Source organism: Megalobrama amblycephala, linkage group LG4 (genome assembly GCF_018812025.1).
Source record: "Megalobrama amblycephala isolate DHTTF-2021 linkage group LG4, ASM1881202v1, whole genome shotgun sequence".
In the NCBI taxonomy this organism is placed as follows: Eukaryota; Metazoa; Chordata; class Actinopteri; order Cypriniformes; family Xenocyprididae; genus Megalobrama; species Megalobrama amblycephala.
In genome coordinates this window covers 5,051,773-5,072,185 of record NC_063047.1, presented here as the reverse complement: position 1 = coordinate 5,072,185, position 20,413 = coordinate 5,051,773, and the positions used below count along the sequence as shown (strand labels likewise).

General features: G+C 39.0%; 2 protein-coding genes across 6 annotated transcripts in view; both read left to right on the top strand.

The window, feature by feature from the left end:
* Positions 1–346: 346 nt before the first annotated feature.
* Positions 347–4,960, top strand: si:ch1073-224n8.1 (zinc finger protein 324B). The gene is made up of 2 exons (XM_048186933.1): positions 347–1,478; positions 3,425–4,960. The coding sequence occupies exons 1-2, from the start codon at positions 773–775 to the stop codon at positions 4,420–4,422; spliced, it is 1,704 nt and encodes a 567-aa protein (XP_048042890.1). The 5' UTR covers positions 347–772; the 3' UTR covers positions 4,423–4,960.
* An 8,333-nt stretch (positions 4,961–13,293) lies between these two features.
* The window catches only part of ltbp3 (latent transforming growth factor beta binding protein 3), a 46,602-nt gene continuing 39,482 nt past the window's right edge, over positions 13,294–20,413 (top strand). For 2 of the 5 annotated variants that reach the window (XM_048186930.1, XM_048186931.1), the window contains exon 1: positions 13,295–14,166. In XM_048186930.1, coding sequence (XP_048042887.1) covers positions 13,926–14,166 — 241 coding nt within the window. In that variant the 5' untranslated portion in view covers positions 13,295–13,925. Of the gene's footprint in view, positions 14,167–20,413 lie in introns of all 5 variants that reach the window. The other 3 variants (XM_048186929.1, XM_048186932.1, XM_048186928.1) reach the window with 3 other exon arrangements.

The window sequence follows — 20,413 nt, the reverse complement described above, 5'->3', positions numbered from 1 at the left end:
TTCTAATATGTTTAAGCATTTGTTTGTGAAAGAAAATATCCAAATAATTCCTTGCAGACCTGTAAGGGAACATGATATTGTTGAATATTTGTCTAATATAAACGTTTGTACATTTCTTATTTTTAAACTGAGTTTGCCCAAAGTATAGTGATGGTAAAATTGGTGTAAATTGACTATATGATAAATAACCCTTCATAATGGCTGGAATTACTGTGAAAAACTGTTTTGGATGGCATGCGAAACAATGTTTAATAGTAAAAGCATTGTAGTCCAGCACCATGAACATTAATAAACTAATCACTCTGGAAAATCGTCATTTTTATGCGCTTTGTTTACGCGAGAGTATGTCATTAAGCCGCGACCACATCTTTGACCAATCAAAAGTCAGGATTGACCTCCGTGTTGGTACTGTGGAATGAAGGATCTGGCTCTGGCGCCTAGCTAGAAAACGATTACTACATTAATGCAGATTAAAAATAGTATTGTCGCGAGGATCCAGTGTGGTTATTTATCGAGCTTTCAACAAACCCCAGGCAGCGAAAGGCTCTGCTGGCAAGAGGAATGTCTGGGCTAGTTTGCTAATGGCAATGCTATAGTAGCTCGGCAGGCTCGTCTTTAGTTTCTCATTTCTGCGTGATTAGAAATACCGGCGCAGCGAGACTCTAAAGGATGAGCGTTTCATTTTATAAAGAATTAAAAGATTACAACAACAACAACAACAACTGATCAATAGGTTTCTTCTTCGTTTGGTTGTACAGCAGAAGAATTCGCAATGAACTCAAAGCGCAACAACGGTGAAAACGGGGCGGGCAGAATCAACCCAGTGTCGGTCCCAACAGCAACAAACAGCTCAACAGCGAGCGCTTCTCACCGTAAACAAACTATAATCAACTCGTCCCATAAGGGAGAGAAAGATGAGTGCATGCAAAACACAGTCCGGGACAAAAACCTCTCCATCTCCACACTCAGAACTCGCCTCGGACCGACCATCCGGTCCACTCTGTCCGCGGCAGTGGACACCCTTCTGGGCGAGATCGTGACGGTGCTGTCCGAAACCCAGAGGGAGCTGTTGACCAAAGAGCAAGAGAACGAGAAGCTGAAGGTTCGGCTCGAAGTCTCGGAGAGAGAGCTCAAGACGTTACAGGAGTGTCTGTGTAGCGCTCAGAAATTAATCGACCAACTTCAGGGTCCCTTTGGAAACGCGTCCATGCCGGGACATCACGTCTACGCCACCTCTGGACAATTAAACTCGAGCCGCTTGACACATCGGAGTGCGCCCGAGCCGGATCCGCGCTGCTTTACTGGAGCTGAACCCGAATTGAGTGGCGCTCTGGGTGATGCCATACACGGCTTTGACTCCAGGGAAGAGTTCAAGAGCTGCCACCTCTCCATTCAGGCGGATGGGACGGTGACGAACAGTTTTTATGACCCTATATCCGTCCATTCCTCTAACATTTGTTCAGACATGAACCGACCTGGTAAGACAACAATCACTTTTACACAATCTGGTACTGCTGCTCTTGTGAATTGTTGATGTGCAAAAACTGTCAACACAGAATCATACTGGCGTTAGATAGTGTGGCAACAACACAGTTAAGGGATGCACAATATATTGGTACCATATTGGTTATCTGACTACATTGGATACTTAACATGTTTCTATGTTTTCTGTTTTTACATTTAAAATACTAAATAGTAATATTTTTTTTAAATATTTTTTTTTCTGACATCGTTAACTGTCAAAATGATAGTTTTCATATTGTATTTTTTCATACCTAAATTGGAGTATTTAAAATGATTACATTTTTTTGACAACATATTATAAGTAGTATTCTTTTAATATCTTTTACTATATGGTTTTCAGTCAGAACCTGAAAAGTTTAATATTTGTGCATCCTTGATTCCCTAGTTAAGAGAAAGAGATCGACAAATGTTCATGTTTAAAACTGATCTAAAAACTTGAACTGTCTAAAATGTATTATTTTTATGGTTATGTATCTAATAACCATATAAATTTCCTTTGCTTTTCATGTACCAAATAGCCTAATTATTAGACTCCAACAATAAAAGCATAAAATTCATGAATATTTTAAAATGGTTGCTTTAAAATGGATTACTTTTAAAATATTCATTCATTTTATGCATTTGCAGTTGTTATCAGTTAAAGGTGCAATATGTAAGAATTTTGCAGTAAAATATCCCAAAACCATTAGGCCAGTTTTTGTTCACTTGAGTTCCAACTATTTGTAAATCGTGAGAAAATTGCAATTTTAACCAAGGCTCCAGGAAGTGTGAGGAGTCGCCTGTCAATTGTGCCATACCCGCGTTAACCCTTAGTTTCCGGTTTTATTTTGTAGAAACCATGGAAACACTAAAGACGATTTAATATTTACATGTTTTAATAGACAAGGGAACATCTGTTTGGATATATTTATAGACAGAAAACTAATTATTGTTATATAGCTCAACACATTTAGTCTTATTGTTTAAATCTAATTTCTTGATTTTTTTTTGCGCGTACCATGCTTTACCATGCCTCAGAGAAAAACACTATTTTATGAAGTAGCTAACATAGCATAATCAGATGCAGCTTTACTTTTAGTAACAGTAATACAGCATTTTCTTCATCATACAATATGTTTTAAAATTAATTGCATGCCATTTATCAACACAAGCCATCCAGCATTTAATATGATATTCTAAAATCGATCTAGCTTACTGCAGTGTGTAACAAGTGTCTCACAGCAGCCGCAGAGTGAACGCACAGAGTTATAACATCATTTTCAACACACTCAAATGTATCTAATATGATAAACAGAGCTGTGTTACCTCATACTCGTGACCGGAAAAGCGGAAGCAGCACCGGCGACTGTGACATAATAAAAGTTTTGCTGCTCGTGAGGCGTGTGTTGTGCAATCACTCCAGCGGCCTCGTTCAGCTCCCACAACACTCGCTCCTGCTCTGCTTCATACTACAGTAATGTTAATAATCACATCCATGAACATAATTTCTTCCACACTCAAACTTGGCGTCATCAAGCTACGCCTTTGTTTTGAATAGGCCTCTAGCGACCTTTAGCAGACAGAAAATATTACATATTGCACCTTTAAGTAGAAATATGTGTGAAAATTAGAAGAAAAAAAAGAAACAGTGTATGTATCACACACATTTGCTATTCTTAACTGAACAATTGAGAAATAACATCTTTTGGTTGACTCAGTTTAACAGTTTCATAATTGGTAGTTTATGAATATAAATACCTATAATGAAGGGAAACTGCCTGGTGTTTAGCCTTTTAATAATTTTGTCTATGTAATATCTAATATTCTTATGAAGCACAATGAGAAAACTAATTATGAAATTGCCAATTCTCATATCACAGACCTTTCGTACCGGTGTTTAAATGTGTGATCTGTGTCACAGGTGAGATGGTGGATGACAGCAGAAGACTCTCACACCCCAGACCCCCAAACCCTCCCTCACACACTACCTTCTCTATTAAAGAAGAGCAGGTTCCTGCCTCTGGACAGGTGTGTGTGCGGGGAAGAGAGGCGCCCACAGAAGCCGAGCACTCGGCTCAGAGCGTGTGTGATCTGGCATACGTCCACGTGGTCGAGGAGGAAGGAGGGTCCCGTTCACACCATCTCCCCTCCAAACCTACACCACCGCCCCCCTCCAGGCCTCACAATGGACCCTCCTCAAGTAGTTCACCTACGCAGGGGACCTCCGGACTTAGATCGGCCCAGAGAGATACTCCTGGTTTGGGAATGACTCCCAGGAGGAGCCCAGGGGTGGGCGGCTCATCTCCAGAAGAGCCTATGCGGCGCTCTATCTCGGAGTTGATGGGGGAGGCACCTGGAGAACGACCTCACTTGTGTTTGGAGTGCGGCAAGACCTTCCGTCTGATCTCTAGCCTGAAAAAGCACCTGAGGATCCATACAGGAGAGAAACCGTACCCGTGCACCGTGTGCGGCCGCCGTTTCCGTGAGTCTGGGGCTCTTAAGACTCACCTCCGCATCCACACGGGTGAGAAACCATATTCCTGCTCTGATTGCGGAACGCAGTTTCGCCATCTCGATGGTCTGCGGAAGCACCGCCGTACACACACCGGTGAAAAACCGTATGTGTGCAGCGTCTGCGGGAAACGCCTCAGTCGCCTGCAGCACCTGAAGCACCACCAGCGCATACATACAGGAGAACGGCCTTGTTGCTGCCCACTCTGCCACAGAGGCTTTAAGGATCCGGCCAGCCTGAGGAAACACCTCCGCGCCCATCAGGGGGAGCCTGGAGCGGATGAAGCAATGGGCATGGCCGGTTTGGGAGAGGGGGATGGAGGATCCATGGATGATGAAGATATGAGATTCGGGATGTGGGGGGAAGAAGAAGGAAATGAAGGCGAGCCTGTGGTGGACTGTGTGTAGTCAAGCAAACAGATAAGCAAAAAAATTAACATTTTGGTGAATTTAACCTCTTTCTTTTTTTTTTTTAAAGAGGACAATTTTTTCCTTAATTTTTTAAGACCGAAATGTGATGTTGACTCTACGATCGAGGTTACATCTTGTCCTGGATTAAAAAAAAACACTGTCAGTGGCAACATTTTCTTCTTTGATTGACTTTAAAACCTACGTTATGTAACGTTAACATGATGACTCTTCCCAAATATCCACTTTACTTCAAGTACATATTATATCCGATGATGTCACAGAGATGTCACATAATCATATAGACCAGGACAAAACCACTGCAGGTCTTGCAGGCTTTTCCTTCTGTGTTTTAGTGTTGGGGCTGTTGACGCTCCAATGGGACTAACAGGGTATGGTATGATCTGTTACTCGCAATTATGGGTGTTGTCATTGGTGTAATAATCATTTTAAAGGATTAGTCCACTTTTAAATACACTTTTCCTGATAAATTTACTCACCCCCATGTCATCCAAGATGTTCATGTCTTTTTTTCGTCAGTCGAAAAGAAATGAAGGTTTTTGAGGAAAACATTCCAGGATTATTCTCCTTACAGTGGATTTCAATGGCTACCAACAGGTTGAAGGTCAAAATTACAGTTTCAGTGCAGCTTCAAGGGCTTTAAACGATACCAGATGAGTAATAAGGGTCTTATCTAGTGAAACGATCGGTCATTTTCGAAAAAAATACAACCGTTTATGCTTTATAAACAAAATATCGCCTTGAACGTACTTTCCGCTTCCACATTCTTCATAACGCTTACGCTGAATGTCCTACGCCTTCCCTATTCAAGTTACGGAAAAAAAACGAAACTGGCGCCGCGTTCGTTCCGTAAAACGGAAAGTACGTTCATGGCGATATTTTGTTTATAAAGCATAAACGGTTGTATTGTTTTCGAAAATGACCGATCGATTCGCTAGATAAGACCCTTATTACTCATCTGGTATCGTTTAAAGCCCTTGAAGCTGCAGTGAAACTGTAATTTTGACCTTCAATCTGTTGGTAGCCATTGAAATCCACTGTAAGGAGAAAAAATCCTGGAATGTTTTCCTCAAAAACCTTCATTTCTTTTCGACTGACGAAAGAAAGACATGAACATCTTGGATGACATGGGGGTGAGTAAATTTATCAGGAAAAGTGTATTTAAAAGTGGACTAATCCTTTAATGCCCTCTTCAGAGAAAGAGCTATTGCGTAGATGTTCTAAGATGAACACATTAAAGCCTTAACTGTGGTTTTATTGCACACGCTCACACTCCCATGCGCATCAAAAGGTGTAGTATTGTTTTAAATGAAGGTAACTTTTTTTCTTTTTATCATTGGGTGTTTGCAGGCTGCAGAAAATGCATTCAGATTACCTTGATGGTTTGTTCGTTTTATTGCTAGATTTAGGAGTGTTTGGAGGATGTTGTGTTCTGGGTGAAGAGTATCTCACAGGGTGCTGATTCAAATCAGAAATGTGACTGCCAGGGTTAATTCAGCTGACTCATCTGTAAAAATGTATTATGCAGATCCACAGCTAACACAGAATTCAAGGAAACTTTAAAAGTGGTGCCCTCTAATGGATGTAAGAGGGAAAGACTGTTACTGCCAAATTGTTTTTTGGTTGGTTCTCCTTTAAAGATGGAGACGCAGTTTCTATCATGGCCATGGCACCAATCTGTGTGGTTTTGTGAATGCTTATTTTTTTCACCATTTTTCACTATATAACAATTTTCACCTTATTATTATTATTTTTTTTATATCTCATAAAATGCCATTTTGTACATTCAACATGTATATTCTGTATAGAACTGAAATAGGTTTAGTCTTAAAAATTTCAAGCCAGAAACTGGAGCTTAAAAAGATCCATGACAAGTGTTTTAATAACTTTGGACTATTTAAACTGCTCACTTTGTTATAATATTGCATTTGTTCCTGTGCCCATATGTGATGTTGAATTTAGAGATGTTGTTGCAGATATTTGAAGATTGTGGTCCATCTGTAGTTGGTTCAACAAAATGATTGTAGTTAACACCCCAAAAAAACATCAGTGTAAAAACACTCAACAGCATCTTACTTAGTAAATATGCAGAACCGAATGTTTGACATCATGTAAAGATTGAACATTCTGATTTTTTTTTTTTTTTTGTCTAATATTAAACCAGCATTTTGGGCTGGTCTGCAACACTTTATATGTTAATATTATAATACAAATTGAGGGACAGCAACATTTCAGCTAAATGGGGGGGGGGGGGGGGGGATTCAAAGTAGTTGTTCGTAATGTTTAGTTTCATTATGGTACAAGTATGATCAATGTAAACATTCATTCTCCAGCATTACAGCATAAGATATCTGAATACAGGCCAATTTTGATAAGAAAACATTAAAATCGCCTGAGAATTCCTTTGCTATAACAAAACACTTGCATATCCTTCAATATGTATTTCTAATCATTATACTCGTTTATTAAAAAAAGGGCAGTCTTCATCTCCTTGATATCTATAACCTTCAAGTTCACTCATATTCAGAATGATGTATCAACAGTATTATAATCATTGACAATTAAAACTTTCAAATGTATCTATTACTGAATCTGAATTTAAAATGTTCATGCAAGATTCTTTTGGCTTAGATGGGGACTGAATTTATCAATGAACATATTGTAGGTTGAGAGCCTTCCAAGTGTAATTCAGACAGCAGTGTGTGTGTATATATATATATATATATATCCACATATATATATGTGTGTGTATGTATGTATGTGTGTGAGAAGAGAACACATACAGGGCTCATGAACTTGGTCAAATAAACAGGACAGTGTTATAGGTGGGGCTATTCGTGAGGGAGTTCAGGACTAAGACGAAATTAGACTTTTCCTCTCTCTGTCTGTATTCTTATATAGTCTTTGTTTATAGTTGTGTGAATAGTCTTTCTTTTCTTTGTGTTGACTCTGGTTACGCTGGGGTGAGACAGTCTTGACTCACAGGATACAACAACAGGGGAAACTAAATACATGTATTTTGAATTTGAACAATCTGTTGGAAAAATGAAAACATCTAATTCTCAACAGGGCAACATCAGTTATAATTTTTTTTCGTACTAAAGAAGTCATTGGCTGCCATCAACTGATTACCAACATTCTTTAAAATATCTTAATCAGAAGAAAGAAACTCGTAGAGTTTTGGAACAACTTGAGGATGAGTAAACAATGACAGAATTTTTATTCCTCTAATAGAAAAGTATTTATTTAGAAAAATAAAAACAATACTGCCCCCAATTTTGAATGGTATGTAATTCCACATCATGTAGTGTTGGGGGAAGTTACTTTTAAAAGTAATGCATTACAATATTGCAATACTCCCTAAAACAGTAACTAATTACATTACTTGGTTACTTTTTATGAAAAGTAATGCGTTACATTACTTTTGCGTTACTTTCTCACCTGAGCTGGGCTTCCTTGTTTGATTTTTTTTTTTTTTTTTTTTTTTTTTTTTAATAACAAAAAAGTTCTATTTTTGGCAAATGTAAAGGCCCTTTCACACCAAAAGTGAAATAATTAAACGCAAGGCTAAAGGAAATGCATATTTACGCCTGTACAGTAGAGGGCGCAGCTTAAACAAACCTTTCAGCTGTGCTGCCATTCTGGATTAAAGATGAATAGGATACAGGAGAAGGAAGTTCAACACTCTTATTTCTAAATCTAATCTAAAGTAATTTTTGAGATTGCATTTCACTGTTTTACTGACTGTTTTCGTGCAAGTGAGATGAGTAAATACATGTTTACATTTTGTCTAGAACTATAATTAGCATCATGTTCACACAGAGCACACAACACCTCTGCACTTTATTTCTCTCAACGGGGACAGGAGAGCTGTCAGTCAAAAACTGAAAAAGTAACTTGCGCTACTTATTTTAAAGGGATAGTTCACCCAAAAATGAAAATTTGATGTTTATCTGCTTACCCCCAGTGCATCCAAGGTGTAGGTGACTTTGTTTCTTCAGTAGAACACAAATGATGATTTTTAACTCCAACCGTTGCCCCCCAAGAGTTTTTTTTTAAAGAGGACAATTTTTTCCCTAATTTTTTAAGACCGAAATGTGATGTTGACTCTACGATCGAGGTTACATCTTGTCCTGGATTAAAAAAAAACACTGTCAGTGGCAACATTTTCTTCTTTGATTGACTTTAAAACCTACGTTATGTAACGTTAACATGATGACTCTTCCCAAATATCCACTTTACTTCAAGTACATATTATATCCGATGATGTCACAGAGATGTCACATAATCATATAGACCAGGACAAAACCACTGCAGGTCTTGCAGGCTTTTCCTTCTGTGTTTTAGTGTTGGGGCTGTTGACGCTCCAATGGGACTAACAGGGTATGGTATGATCTGTTACTCGTCTGTCAGTCAAATAATGCTAATGGATGGGAACTTCTACTATAAGAGTAAATAAAACTTGCATAGACAAGTCCAAATTAAACCCTGCGGCTCGTGACGACACATTGATGTCCTAAGACACGAAACAATCGGTTTGTGCGAGAAACCGAACAGTATTTATATAATTTTTTACCTCTAATACACCACTATGTCCAACCGCATTCATCACTCGATTCGTTTGGTCTGATCGCGCTCTGACAGCGGCAGTGATGTCTCGCGCATATACTTCAATGAGATTATTTGACTGACAGACGGCAACGGTTGGAGTTAAAAATCATCATTTGTGTTCTACTGAGGAAACAAAGTCACCTACATCTTGGATGTGCTGGGGGTAAGCAGATAAACATCAAATTTTCATCTTTGGGTGAACTATCCCTTTAAAGGATTAGTTCACTTTCAAATAAAATTTTCCTGATAATTTACTCAGCCCCATGTCATCCAAGGTGTTCATGTATTTCTTTCTTCAGTCGAAAAGAAATTAAGGTTTTTGATGAAAACATTATAGTGGACTTCAATTGCCTCCAAACGGTTGAAGGTCAAAATTACAGTTTCAGTGCAGCTTCAAAGGGCTTTAAACGATACCAGACGAGGAATAAGGGTCTTATCTAGCGAAACGATCGGCCATTTTCGAAAAGAATGTAAATGTATATGCTTTATAAAAACAAATGATCACCTTCCAAGTGGTTCCGCCAAAACCGCACTGGCGCTGCGTTCATTCCGTAAGTAAAATAGGAAAGGCATAGGACATACAGCATAAGCTTTTTGAAGAATACGAAAGTGCGGTTTTGGCGGAACCACTTGGAAGGTGATCATTTGTAATCCTAATAACCTTTAACTTGGATATTTTGCTGTAAATTAAAAAAGTAATGTGTTACTTTACTAGTTACTTGAAAAAGTAATCTGATTACATAACTCAAGTTACTTGTAATGCGTTACCTCCAACACTGCATGTAACATCAGTTTGACGCCAGCCAGTTCAGTCTGTCACATGTCTTCTAAGTGAAAAAGTATTTAAAATAGTCCCCCCCCCCCCCCCAAGAGTTCCCCATCAATCAATTCAACCCCCAAAGGCTTCCATTGTAAAATGCCACTGTGCTCTTTTGCCCCAGACGATGAGACATCGGTCAGCCAAAGTCTGACCCACATTAGTTGATGTTTGGCCAGAGCTCTCCTCCCTTCTTGATTCTGAAGTGACTCATGTATCCACTCAGGCGTGATTATAGTCTCTGTGACGTAAGTCAAGACCACTCTGCTCTTTGAGCCCACACCCTGCCTCCAGACCACATAGTCCCTGCTTTCCATGCTGTGGTAAGCAGGTTTTAATGTCACATTGAGTGTAATGTTTGTTGGCTTGAACACACATCCCAGTGCTCTGTGTCATCAGACTGCTTATTTTGATGTGCAGAAAATTTTTTTTTTCATTTACAGAACTGTATGAAGGGTTAGTTCACCCAAAAAATGAAATTTCTGTCATTAATTACTCACCCTCATGTCGTTCCACATCCGTAAGACATATTAAAGGTGCCTTAGAATCAAAAAATGAATTTACCTTGGCATAGTTGAATAACAAGAGTTCAGTACATGGAAATGACATACAGTGAGTCTCAAACTCCATTGTTTCCTCCTTCTTGTGTAAATCTCATTTGTTTAAAAGACCTCCGAGGAACAGGCGAATCTCAACATAACACCGACTGTTACGTAACAGTCGGGATCATTAATATGTACGCCCCCAATATTTGCATATGCCAGCTCATGTTCAAGGCATTACACAAGGGCAGCCAGTATTAACGTCTGGATCTGTGCACAGCTGAATCAACAGACTAGGTAAGCAAGCAAGAACAATTGCGAAAAATGGCAGATGGAGCAATAATAACTGACATGATCCATGATTACATGATATTTTTAGTGATATTTGTGAATTGTCTTTCTAAATGTTTCGTTAGCATGTTGCTAATGTACAGTTAAATGTGGTTAAAGTTACCATCGTTTCTTACTGTATTCACGGAGACAAGAGCCATCGCTATTTTCATTTTTAAACACTTGCAGACTGTATAATTCATAAACACAACTTCATTCTTTATAAATCTCTCCAACAGTGTGTAATGTTAGCTTTAGCCACAGAGCACTATCAAACTCATTCAGAATCAAATGTAAACATCCAAATAAATACTATACTCACATGATCCGACGCATGCATGCCGCATGCATGACGAACATCTTGTAAAGATCCATTTGAGGGTTATATTAGCTGTGTGAACTTTGTAAATGCACTGTATTAGGGAACAAGTGAACAAGGGAAAAAGTCCTATGAGGGCCTAATAGTGAATTTTGATGATTTAGAATTAATTTAATATATTGTTAAAAGTGAATTTGTGCATATTGTTTTGTTTTTTTACTGAATTTATTTTTTAATCTAATGGCACATAGCAAATATTTAACCCTGTTAGCTACAGTGAGATTAAAGTGAAGTGAACTGAGTCCTCTTTGAAAGAACCAAATGAGATCTCAGACCTCTTTGTGTTCATACTGTTGCTTTTTAGATCTAGTCCAGTTCATTCACTTACATTGTATGTTCCTTACTGTAACCATATTTATTATTAATTTGGAAAACAACATTGCTACAAATGCTGTTGATTGAGCCTAACTTTGAACTTGGAATATATAATATAAAAACATCTTTTGCACAAAAAATATAAATTTGTTGCAATGCTGCATCCATACTCTTGTACTATATCACACATCCACAAATCACGTTCCTTTTGAATTGTTTTCCTTGAATGATCAGCATAGAAATATTCATAATTCTACTTTGCTGAAAAAATACATAAATGTGTTACACAGATCTGCACAATGTCACTGATTGCATAGTACATTTTAAATGTTGTAAATGATTATTTCATGTTTTTAAAATGTAACATTTATGTTATTGTCTATTGATGTAATATTGTTTTGCTTTTTTCAATTTTAAAATAGTAGGCTGCATTTGGATTATTAAAAAACATCCTGGAGCAATTTGTGTTCACAATGCATGTTTTAGTGAACTGTACTCAGACCACCTTGCAAGATGGTCTCGGTTTGGTTTACTTTAAAAGGGTTTGAGATCACATGGGGCAAAAATCCAGCGAACCATGCTCAGACTCCTGAAAAAGTGTGAAAACACCCTAAGCCTGACTGAAATTCAATTAAATAGCAGTATAATATTTAAAGACTTTATAAGGAGTGTTGCTTTTGAAATTCATTATGTCTGTTTGTGTGTTCGAAAAATGGAGACTGGCATAGAGCGCAACAGCTTACTTTTTCTGGTCATGCGACAGCTCTCTGTGCATGTGTGTATTTTAGCATAAAAATTCCTGTGTTTAAGCAACTGTGCATGTCTGTTATGGGTTTTTGGTGCTGCATGCCTCTGTGTAGCCAAAAATGTAAGATCTGCCTGTGAACTCTCTCCATGTGTATGTGTGTGAGAGAGTGAGGCGCTCTCATGCAGTCATTTCCTCAGTGACTGAAAGCAAACATTCTTACTTTTCTTAGAGGAAGTGACTCAACTCACTTTCTCTAACTTCGCCTCTCCATCATCCTACTCTAACATTTTTTCTTTTCCACTGGCTTATCTTTCTTTAATTCTCCCTCTCTCCCTTCTTGTTTACACATGTCCTCTATAAAATCACAGTTTGCTTGGAAAATTACACCAACCTTCTTCTGTTGAACACAAAAGAAGAAATCTTGAAGAATGAATGTAACCAAACAGTTGATGGACCCCATTGACTTCCATATTTTCATACTATGGAAGTCAACAGGGTCCATCAACTGTTTGGTTACATTCATTCTTCAAGATTTCTTCTTTTGTGTTCAACAGAAGAAAGAAATTCATACAGGTTTGAAACAACTTGAGGGTGAGTAAATTATGACAGATTGTTTGTTTTTGGTGAACTATCCCTTTAAAAGAATACCATGGCACTACTATGGTACTGCTTAAGAGAAAATGCTTTGCTGGTTTAGGCCAGTTTAGCTTGACTGTTTGTTAGGCTGTCCAAGCTAAATAAGCAAAATCCCTCTAAAAAACAGTTAATAGATCTGTCTAGGCAAGTTGGAAGACGACCAGTAAACCCAGCATGTGATTTTTTAGGAGGTTAAAAAAAAACATTTCTCGCCATGTAAAATTTGGAAATCGCCTGTAATGTGGTAAATTGAGTTCTTACTCCGCTCAGGTAGTAAACACTAGAAATAAGTTTGACCCAGGGCACCACAGCTGTCCTTGCCACTGTTGTTTTTGTTTTTACTGACCGGGGGTGCGTTTCCCAAAGCGAACTATGGTCGCAAGTTCCGTCGTTACCAATAGAGTTCAATGGGACTTACGACCATGGTTCACCAACGATGCTTTCGGGAAACGCACCCCGGGACCGCAGCGGAAGATCGAGCCCATGAAGCACCGTCATCGAGCGCTCGAAGAGTGCGAAATAAAGGAAAAAGAAGGTGACGAAGAAAAGCACCGACAACAAAACCACTTTGAGTCCCGCTCTTGTACTGCTCTGGCCCTGCGCCAGCTCGGCTGCCCGTGGATTGGCTCTTACTTTGCCTCTCCTCCTCCTAAACTTTCCCAAACTGCGATACGCACACACACGCCATCCACGCAGCGACTGAAAGTAAGGAGGACTAGGCTTTAAGGAATGAGGAGTTTTTCACCTTATTCCACTGCCAGGCTGTCATTTAAAACATGTAAGAATTTTAAAAAAGCTTTTAAAAATGTCCCAAATGGCCTCGATGCGGATAATCTGTATTTTTTATCCACCGAACCGGATGTAATTTTTCAAGTTTCTCACTTTTAACCGGACAGGAAGGCATCAGGAAAACTTTCTGCGCGAGGACTTTCATAGCCAGCGCTGCCTGGGAAAAGAGCGCGTGCGTACATTTTCCAAACTGGGCTCCAGCAAAACGTCTTCTGTGGTCGTGCCCGGAGGGACTGCCTGGTCCGCTCAGGCTTTACGTGGATATTCTGTGGGTGGTAGCGTGAATGCCCTGTGTTGGCATTGAGGGATGCCAGCATGCCCTCGCTGATTCTCTCCCATCTGCTCCTCATCTGGCTCGCGCTCCAGCGGCTGGCTCTGTGCGCCGAGCGCGCGTCCACTCGCGAGCGCTTCAAAGTGGTCATCGCGCCACTCATCTGCAAACGGACATGCCTGAAGGGCCAGTGTCAGGACACCTGCGAACAAGGCAACAATACTACGCTTATCGGTGAAAACGGACAGTCGGCGGACACACTGACCGGGCCTGGCTTCAGAGTCGGTAAGACAATTCAAACGGTTTTTATTTGGTTCAGTTTGATGACAGGACTGCTCACGAGCCCTTATTGTTAAAGTTTTTCCTCACTTGAATACTTAACTCTCAGATAAAGAAGGGCCTTAAAGGTATAGTTCACCAAAAATGAAAATTTCAGCTGGAATTAAATATTTATCCGTCCTCATGCTTCTCCAAACCTGTATGACTTTATTTATTTAGTAAAAACACAAAAGGAGACTTTAGACAGTTTTTTTTTTTCTTACAGTCTCCATTAACTTTCATTGCTTTTTTTTTGTCTCAATACAATGAAAGTGAATGGTGACTTCTGTTGCTGACTGAAGAAAGTAAGTCATACAGGTTTGGAATGATATTGAATGATATTTTTGAGTGAAATATCTCTTTAATGTACAAACTTAATGGTCGAATATCTGGCACCGGCACGTGAGTTTGTGAGTGGAAATGCAATAATAACCCCCTCTTCTATTTCTCTCTCGCTCTTCTTAATGGTTTCTGCATATTGTCTGGTTGGCAGGGTAGCTCTCGCTCTGAGCTGTATCAGATTGGATGTGGTAAGGCATGGAGCCATAAAGTCTACGCAGCAAGATCTGCACTGCATACACACACAAACATTTTCTCATCTCTTAAACACACACATACTGTACATTTACATTCTCTTTGTCCATGTAAACACACACTTGCAGTCGACACACCACTAAAATAGTTTGTGTGTGTGTTTAGTGAGAGAGCCCCACCACACACACACACACACCCACGTTCTCAAGGGCTGGTGTACCAGTTTGTTATTTCAAGTAAAGAATGCCAAAAGCTGATATGCTTAGATAGTGTATCTATTAGTGTGTGTGGGTATGTTTAGCTCGACATGTTTGTCTGAGTTTTGCATCAGTATTGTGATGAAAGTGATTGTTATTTTAGTTCTGCTTCTCAGCAGGTTCATTTAATGTGTGTTGTCTTTCTTTCTCTCCCTCTTGCTCTCTTGTGCTCTCCAGTTTTGTCTGCTGAATACCCATGTGCTTTTGAACGAGTCGAGTCCAAAAATAAATAAATGGGGTAAAAATAAAGGCGGAAGCTGAGTCACTGCTGAGTGAAAGCTACATTTATGGAAGTCCAAAGAAGTCCATGCACATCAAGCTCAAAGACTTTTACTAAGAGCATCTGTGGTTCGTGGTGTATGAGATCGTATAAGGTTGTGGGATGACTTACTTTCTAAATAGCAAACATCAAATCTGCCACATATTCTCTGACTCATAGGATTTGGTTAGAATCTGGTTCTAAAACAAGCACAGATTTATAATTAGAGATAGGCAAAACTTTTTGATAATTTTTTTTATAGATATTCATACATTTCAATGTAATCTGTTATTTATTATTTGGTCTGCAAATAAATTACAGTTGGTCTCGAAAGAAAAACAGGTAGTTTATTTAAAGGTCCCGTTTTTCGTGTTTTTTTGAAGCTTTGATTGTGTTTATAGTGTGCAATATAACATGTGTTCATGTTTCGCGTGTAAAAAAACACAGTATTTTTCACATAATTTACTTATCTGTATACCGCTGTTTCCACTGTCATAAAAACGGGCTGATGACTTCCTTGTTCTATGAAGTCCCTCCTTCAGAAATACATAACGAGTTCTGATTGTGCCAGCGGTTCCTGTGTTGTGATTCGACAGCAGCTTAGCGAATCTTGCCCGGAAAGGTCACGCCTCTTACCATGACGTGGAGATGCATGCGCTCAGTGTTATTGTAAACATGTCTTTAATTTTACCCTATCAATTTGAGCCGGAATCAGACCCGGTGATTGGACTGCGGGATGAAAATAACATCGTTTCGACGACATGACGACAAACACACTCTACAAACGCAACTCTTGCTCTTCTCCGTGGGAGCGCAACAAGACCACGCCCCCTTTTTTGTGTATTCCTGTGGGCGGAGGTTAGTCAAAAGTTAGTTAGTTTTAGTGACGTCATTAAAGAAGGAAGTAGAGGGATGTAGTCCAAACTGGCCGTTCGATGTAGGCGACTTCTGTTAAATAAAATATCTCGCTTGGCATTGAACTTTGAGCTTTAAAATTTTACAGATTTTATTTATACTCTAACAACAACATTACACACTAACTAAAGTTTGAAACATGGGATCACGAAGAACGGGACCTTTAATGTATTGTTGGGGTTATTTTTCAGTTATTTTAGCTTAACAATTAGACAGCTCAAAACAAAGATGAAAATAAATTGGTGAATTTTTGTACACTACCATTCAAAAGTTTGGGGTCAGTAAGATTTTTTCATGCTTTTTAAAAGTCTCTTATGCTCACCAAAGCTAAACTTATCTCATTGAAATCTTTTGTAACATATATTTTTTTAATCTTGCTTTTGGTGAATTTAATGTGTCCTTTTTGAATAAAAGTTTTAATCTCTTTTCCAAAAAAGCCCCAAATGTTTGACTGGTAGTGGAAGCAGTGATTTTATTTGACTTGAGTTAACTGAAAGACATTTGTACAACAGTGAATGATGAATCCTGTCCTTGAACCCTAAACTCTCACAGACACTTTTGGAATCTTTAGATTTCAAAACACTGACCCTTCTAACCATAACCCTACAAAAATATGATCTTAATATCTAAAATGGTTTAAATCTGTAATGTCTATAATGTGGACACACACTTATTTTCTCATGCAAGTCCTTTTTTTTGCATGAAAGTCTAGTATTTGTCTCTCAGAGATTATGAAAACAGAAAAGAAGCTCCCACAATCCCTAAAACATGTTATCTTCAAAAATGCTACCCAAAAGACTCGTTGAAAAAAAAAAAAAAAAAAATCACCAGAACTGAACTTTTCTAAAATTTCTGCTTCTAAGGGTCCATTAGGGAATAATACTTTCCTCAGAAGCTGCATTTCCACCACAGGAACTTTCCCCAGGAGCTAGGAACTTTGGGGTGGTCCTCGGTGTGTTTCGACTGCAGGAACTAGGGTCTAAATGAAGTTCCGCGTAAAAATTTCCACCTCAGAAAGTCCCTGCTCGCAAGATAGTACTTTTTTTTTTTTTTTTTAAGTTCAGAAAATTTTGGGGGTGGGACTTGGTTGAGTTCACGCAGCATTTTGATTGGTTGACTCCACGCAGCATTTTATTTCAACCACTATTTTTAAAAAGCCTGTTGCGGTGCGTTCAGTAAGAGCTGTTTGCTATTCGAATCAACAGTGGAGTTTAAAAAATATGACTGATGGACTGACGATGAGGTTCAGGCTTTATTAAGCTTATATGTCGCGCACAGTGCTACGTCACCGGACTAATTTGCCTAATTTTCACGGTACTTAAGACCACGATGGAAACACAGACAGCAACAGGTCTGGGGGGAAAAAGTTCTTGGGACAAATTGTTCTAGGTAATTTCAGTGGAAATGAGACTAGAATGTCTTTCTGTTACATTTATGTTTAGTCCTGTCAGTTCATTGCATTTTAGTTTGGTTTTCCCTGTGCCCTTTTGCCTGACTTCTAGTTCTTTGTTTGTTTCCATGGTTGTTAATTAGTTGTACACCCGTTCTGTTTTCCGTTGATTGCTCCCTTGTGTATTTAAGCCTTTAGTTAAGTCTGTTCCATGTTCCATTGCTATATCTATCTCCTGTTTTCTCTTTCTTTAATAAATAAGTATTTTTGATTCATCTTTGTTCGTGCATGTCTAACACGTAACACTTTCCTTGTCCAGAGTCCAGAGTTCATGCTGATCATTGGAAATAAAGACTGCAGCTACACTTAAACTGTATTAAAGCTATAATCATCATCATTATGATAAAACTTTATTCTAATGCCAACAATGAGTTTGCCATGAAGTATTTTACCTTTTATTTAAAGGCTGACTCAGTTGTCAAGATGATAGATATTACATTTTTCTCTGACTTAGTCTCGTGGTTTATAGTCATGGAATGCACCAGACTGCCTGGAAGGAATTATTGGATTGTTGGATTTCAAATCAGTAGGGTTTAGGCATCAAAAGTAACTAACTAGCTGTTTTATGGATGGAACTGTACACTGAAATCTTATTAGTAATTAGTTATACTACTAGTTACTGCAAAAAATAATATTGTTACTGTAACTAATTACTGCCCAACACTGATACCGACCGACAGTTTCATTAGCAGTTTGTTAAGTACCGAGAAAGCAGCTTCTTTCTCTTTTTGTGTCCCTCTCTCTGTTTGTCTGCCCCTGCCAGCATCTGGGTTCTGTGGTGAGAGGTCTGTAAACCCCAAACCATCCTCCACTTCTGCAGAGTGCCACAGAGTGCCCAGAATGATGCCAGCATGCAACAGCAGCACTACCCCATGCCTATTTCAGTCCTCATTCACGCACACTCATACTGACTCTGCCTCTCTTTCACATGCAAACGCCACATATTTTCTCGTATTTTGGTGACTTCTGTTCATTTCTTTATTTAACTGGGTTCTACTTATAGCACAGTCTGTGATCGTTCTTTATTCGGCTACTATGGAGTGCGAAGCTCAGTGTATGCTGTGATTTAGAGCGCACACAATAGTAAGAGCCAGATTTATTACATAACTAGATACATGAAGTCTTTGGGGCTAATCAGGTTTTATTCCTCCACTATGCATGGAAAATCCATGCAGCAAACCACAAAGGAGCAGTTTCAGTGGAAAATGTGTCAGAAATCCAGTCGAACATTCCAGAAGCATGCCAATCCTTGCGTGTTTGTGAGCGTGAGTCCGTGGCCATCTACCATTTGTTTTAAGTATGATGTGCAGTAGTTATTAGTTTCTGTCATCAACCTGGTTTCTCAGCAATTTTTGCTTTTGTTTGTGGATCATATTTCCCATTCTTCAGTAAGTTGCAATTTCTTCCCTATTGTGACGTATATCCGAATGAAACGGCTTCTCGAAGAAGAAAAAATGTAAAGCGGGACTTAATTTTGTCCAACTGGAATTGATTGGATGGTTGTGGTTTGCTATTGCTGTGATCTCATGTGAGTGTCAGGTTGTCCCGTCCTCACACCGATAAACACTAGGGGTACACAAACAGTACACAAAACTGCTGGTTTGGTTCGTACCTCGGTTTTGAAGTTACGATTCGATTCGGTTTGTTACGGTTATACAACAATATCCTCTATTCTGTCATTCTCTTACACTGTTTCCGTTCAGCACTTCCAGGTTCTACTTCAGAACGGCATCTCAGTATTGGCTGACGCCGTTCAGCCGGCCGGCCAATACTGAGTTGGCGTTCTGACGTAAAACCTCAGCAGGGGACAGGGCGTGTTCGGTACGCCATGAGAGTATCACGGTCATACTGTGGGTGGTGTATCATGGTTTTTTGGTTCGGTTTGTATATTGTTACACCCCTAATAAACACGTCATCAGAGAGGAGAAGAGATGGCACTGCACGACGGAGGGGATGTTATTTTGATTAAAAGGCACATTTTTAAAAAAAAAATAATGACAAATCATTTATTATAAATACTGCTGTATTATATTACATAAAAATAAGAATTGTCAGTTTTGATTTCATTGTGACTTCTGTGAAAGTTTCCATGCACCATCTACACAGAAGATAGCAGAGAGGAGTTAGATGCAGTTGGCATAATTGGTCTTGCCAGTCAAAGACTTTGAAACACCAATTAGAGGTTGTGTTGGAAAGTGATAAGAGAACACTGTGTATAAGTGAGTGTCTGTGTTTTGAGGGAGAGGTGGCAGCTGTGGGCTTTTTTAAAGGGCAATATTGAAACTCAGGCCCTTAAACAAGCATTCTGGTTTACTCAGAGTAAACTCACTGCTTTTCACTGTGAGAATGAGGGCAGTTATTTAAAGCAGAGCAGAGGAATGTGTGTGTGTGTGTGTGTGTGTGTGTGTGTGTGTGTATATATATGTGTGTGTGTGTGTGTGTGTGTGTATATGTATGTGTGTGTGTATTTGTTATTGGCTGCTTACCCTAGAGTGAAAACATCCAATGGTTAATGGTAGACAGGTTTTTTGAGTGAGATAATTTCATTATTTTACAAGCTTGGCATGTTGTTAAAGGGTTAGTTCACCCAAAAATGAAGTTTCTGTCATTAATTACTCACCCTCATGTCATTCCAAACCTGCAAGACCTTCGTTTATCTTCAGAACACAAATTAAGATATTTTTTTATGAAATCCGAGAGGTTTTTTTATTCCCCATAGAAAGCAACAGAATTACCACATTAAAGGTCCAGAGAAGTAGTAAAGACAGATAAAATATTCAGTGGTTTAACCTTAATGTT

Coding starts and splice junctions, on each gene's coding strand:
- si:ch1073-224n8.1 (XM_048186933.1), top strand. CDS start 773: ATGAACTCAAAGCGCAACAACGGTGAAAACGGGGCGGGCAGAATCAAC. Junction 1,479..3,424: donor TTCAGACATGAACCGACCTG/GTAAGACAACAA, acceptor TCTGTGTCACAG/GTGAGATGGTGGATGACAGC.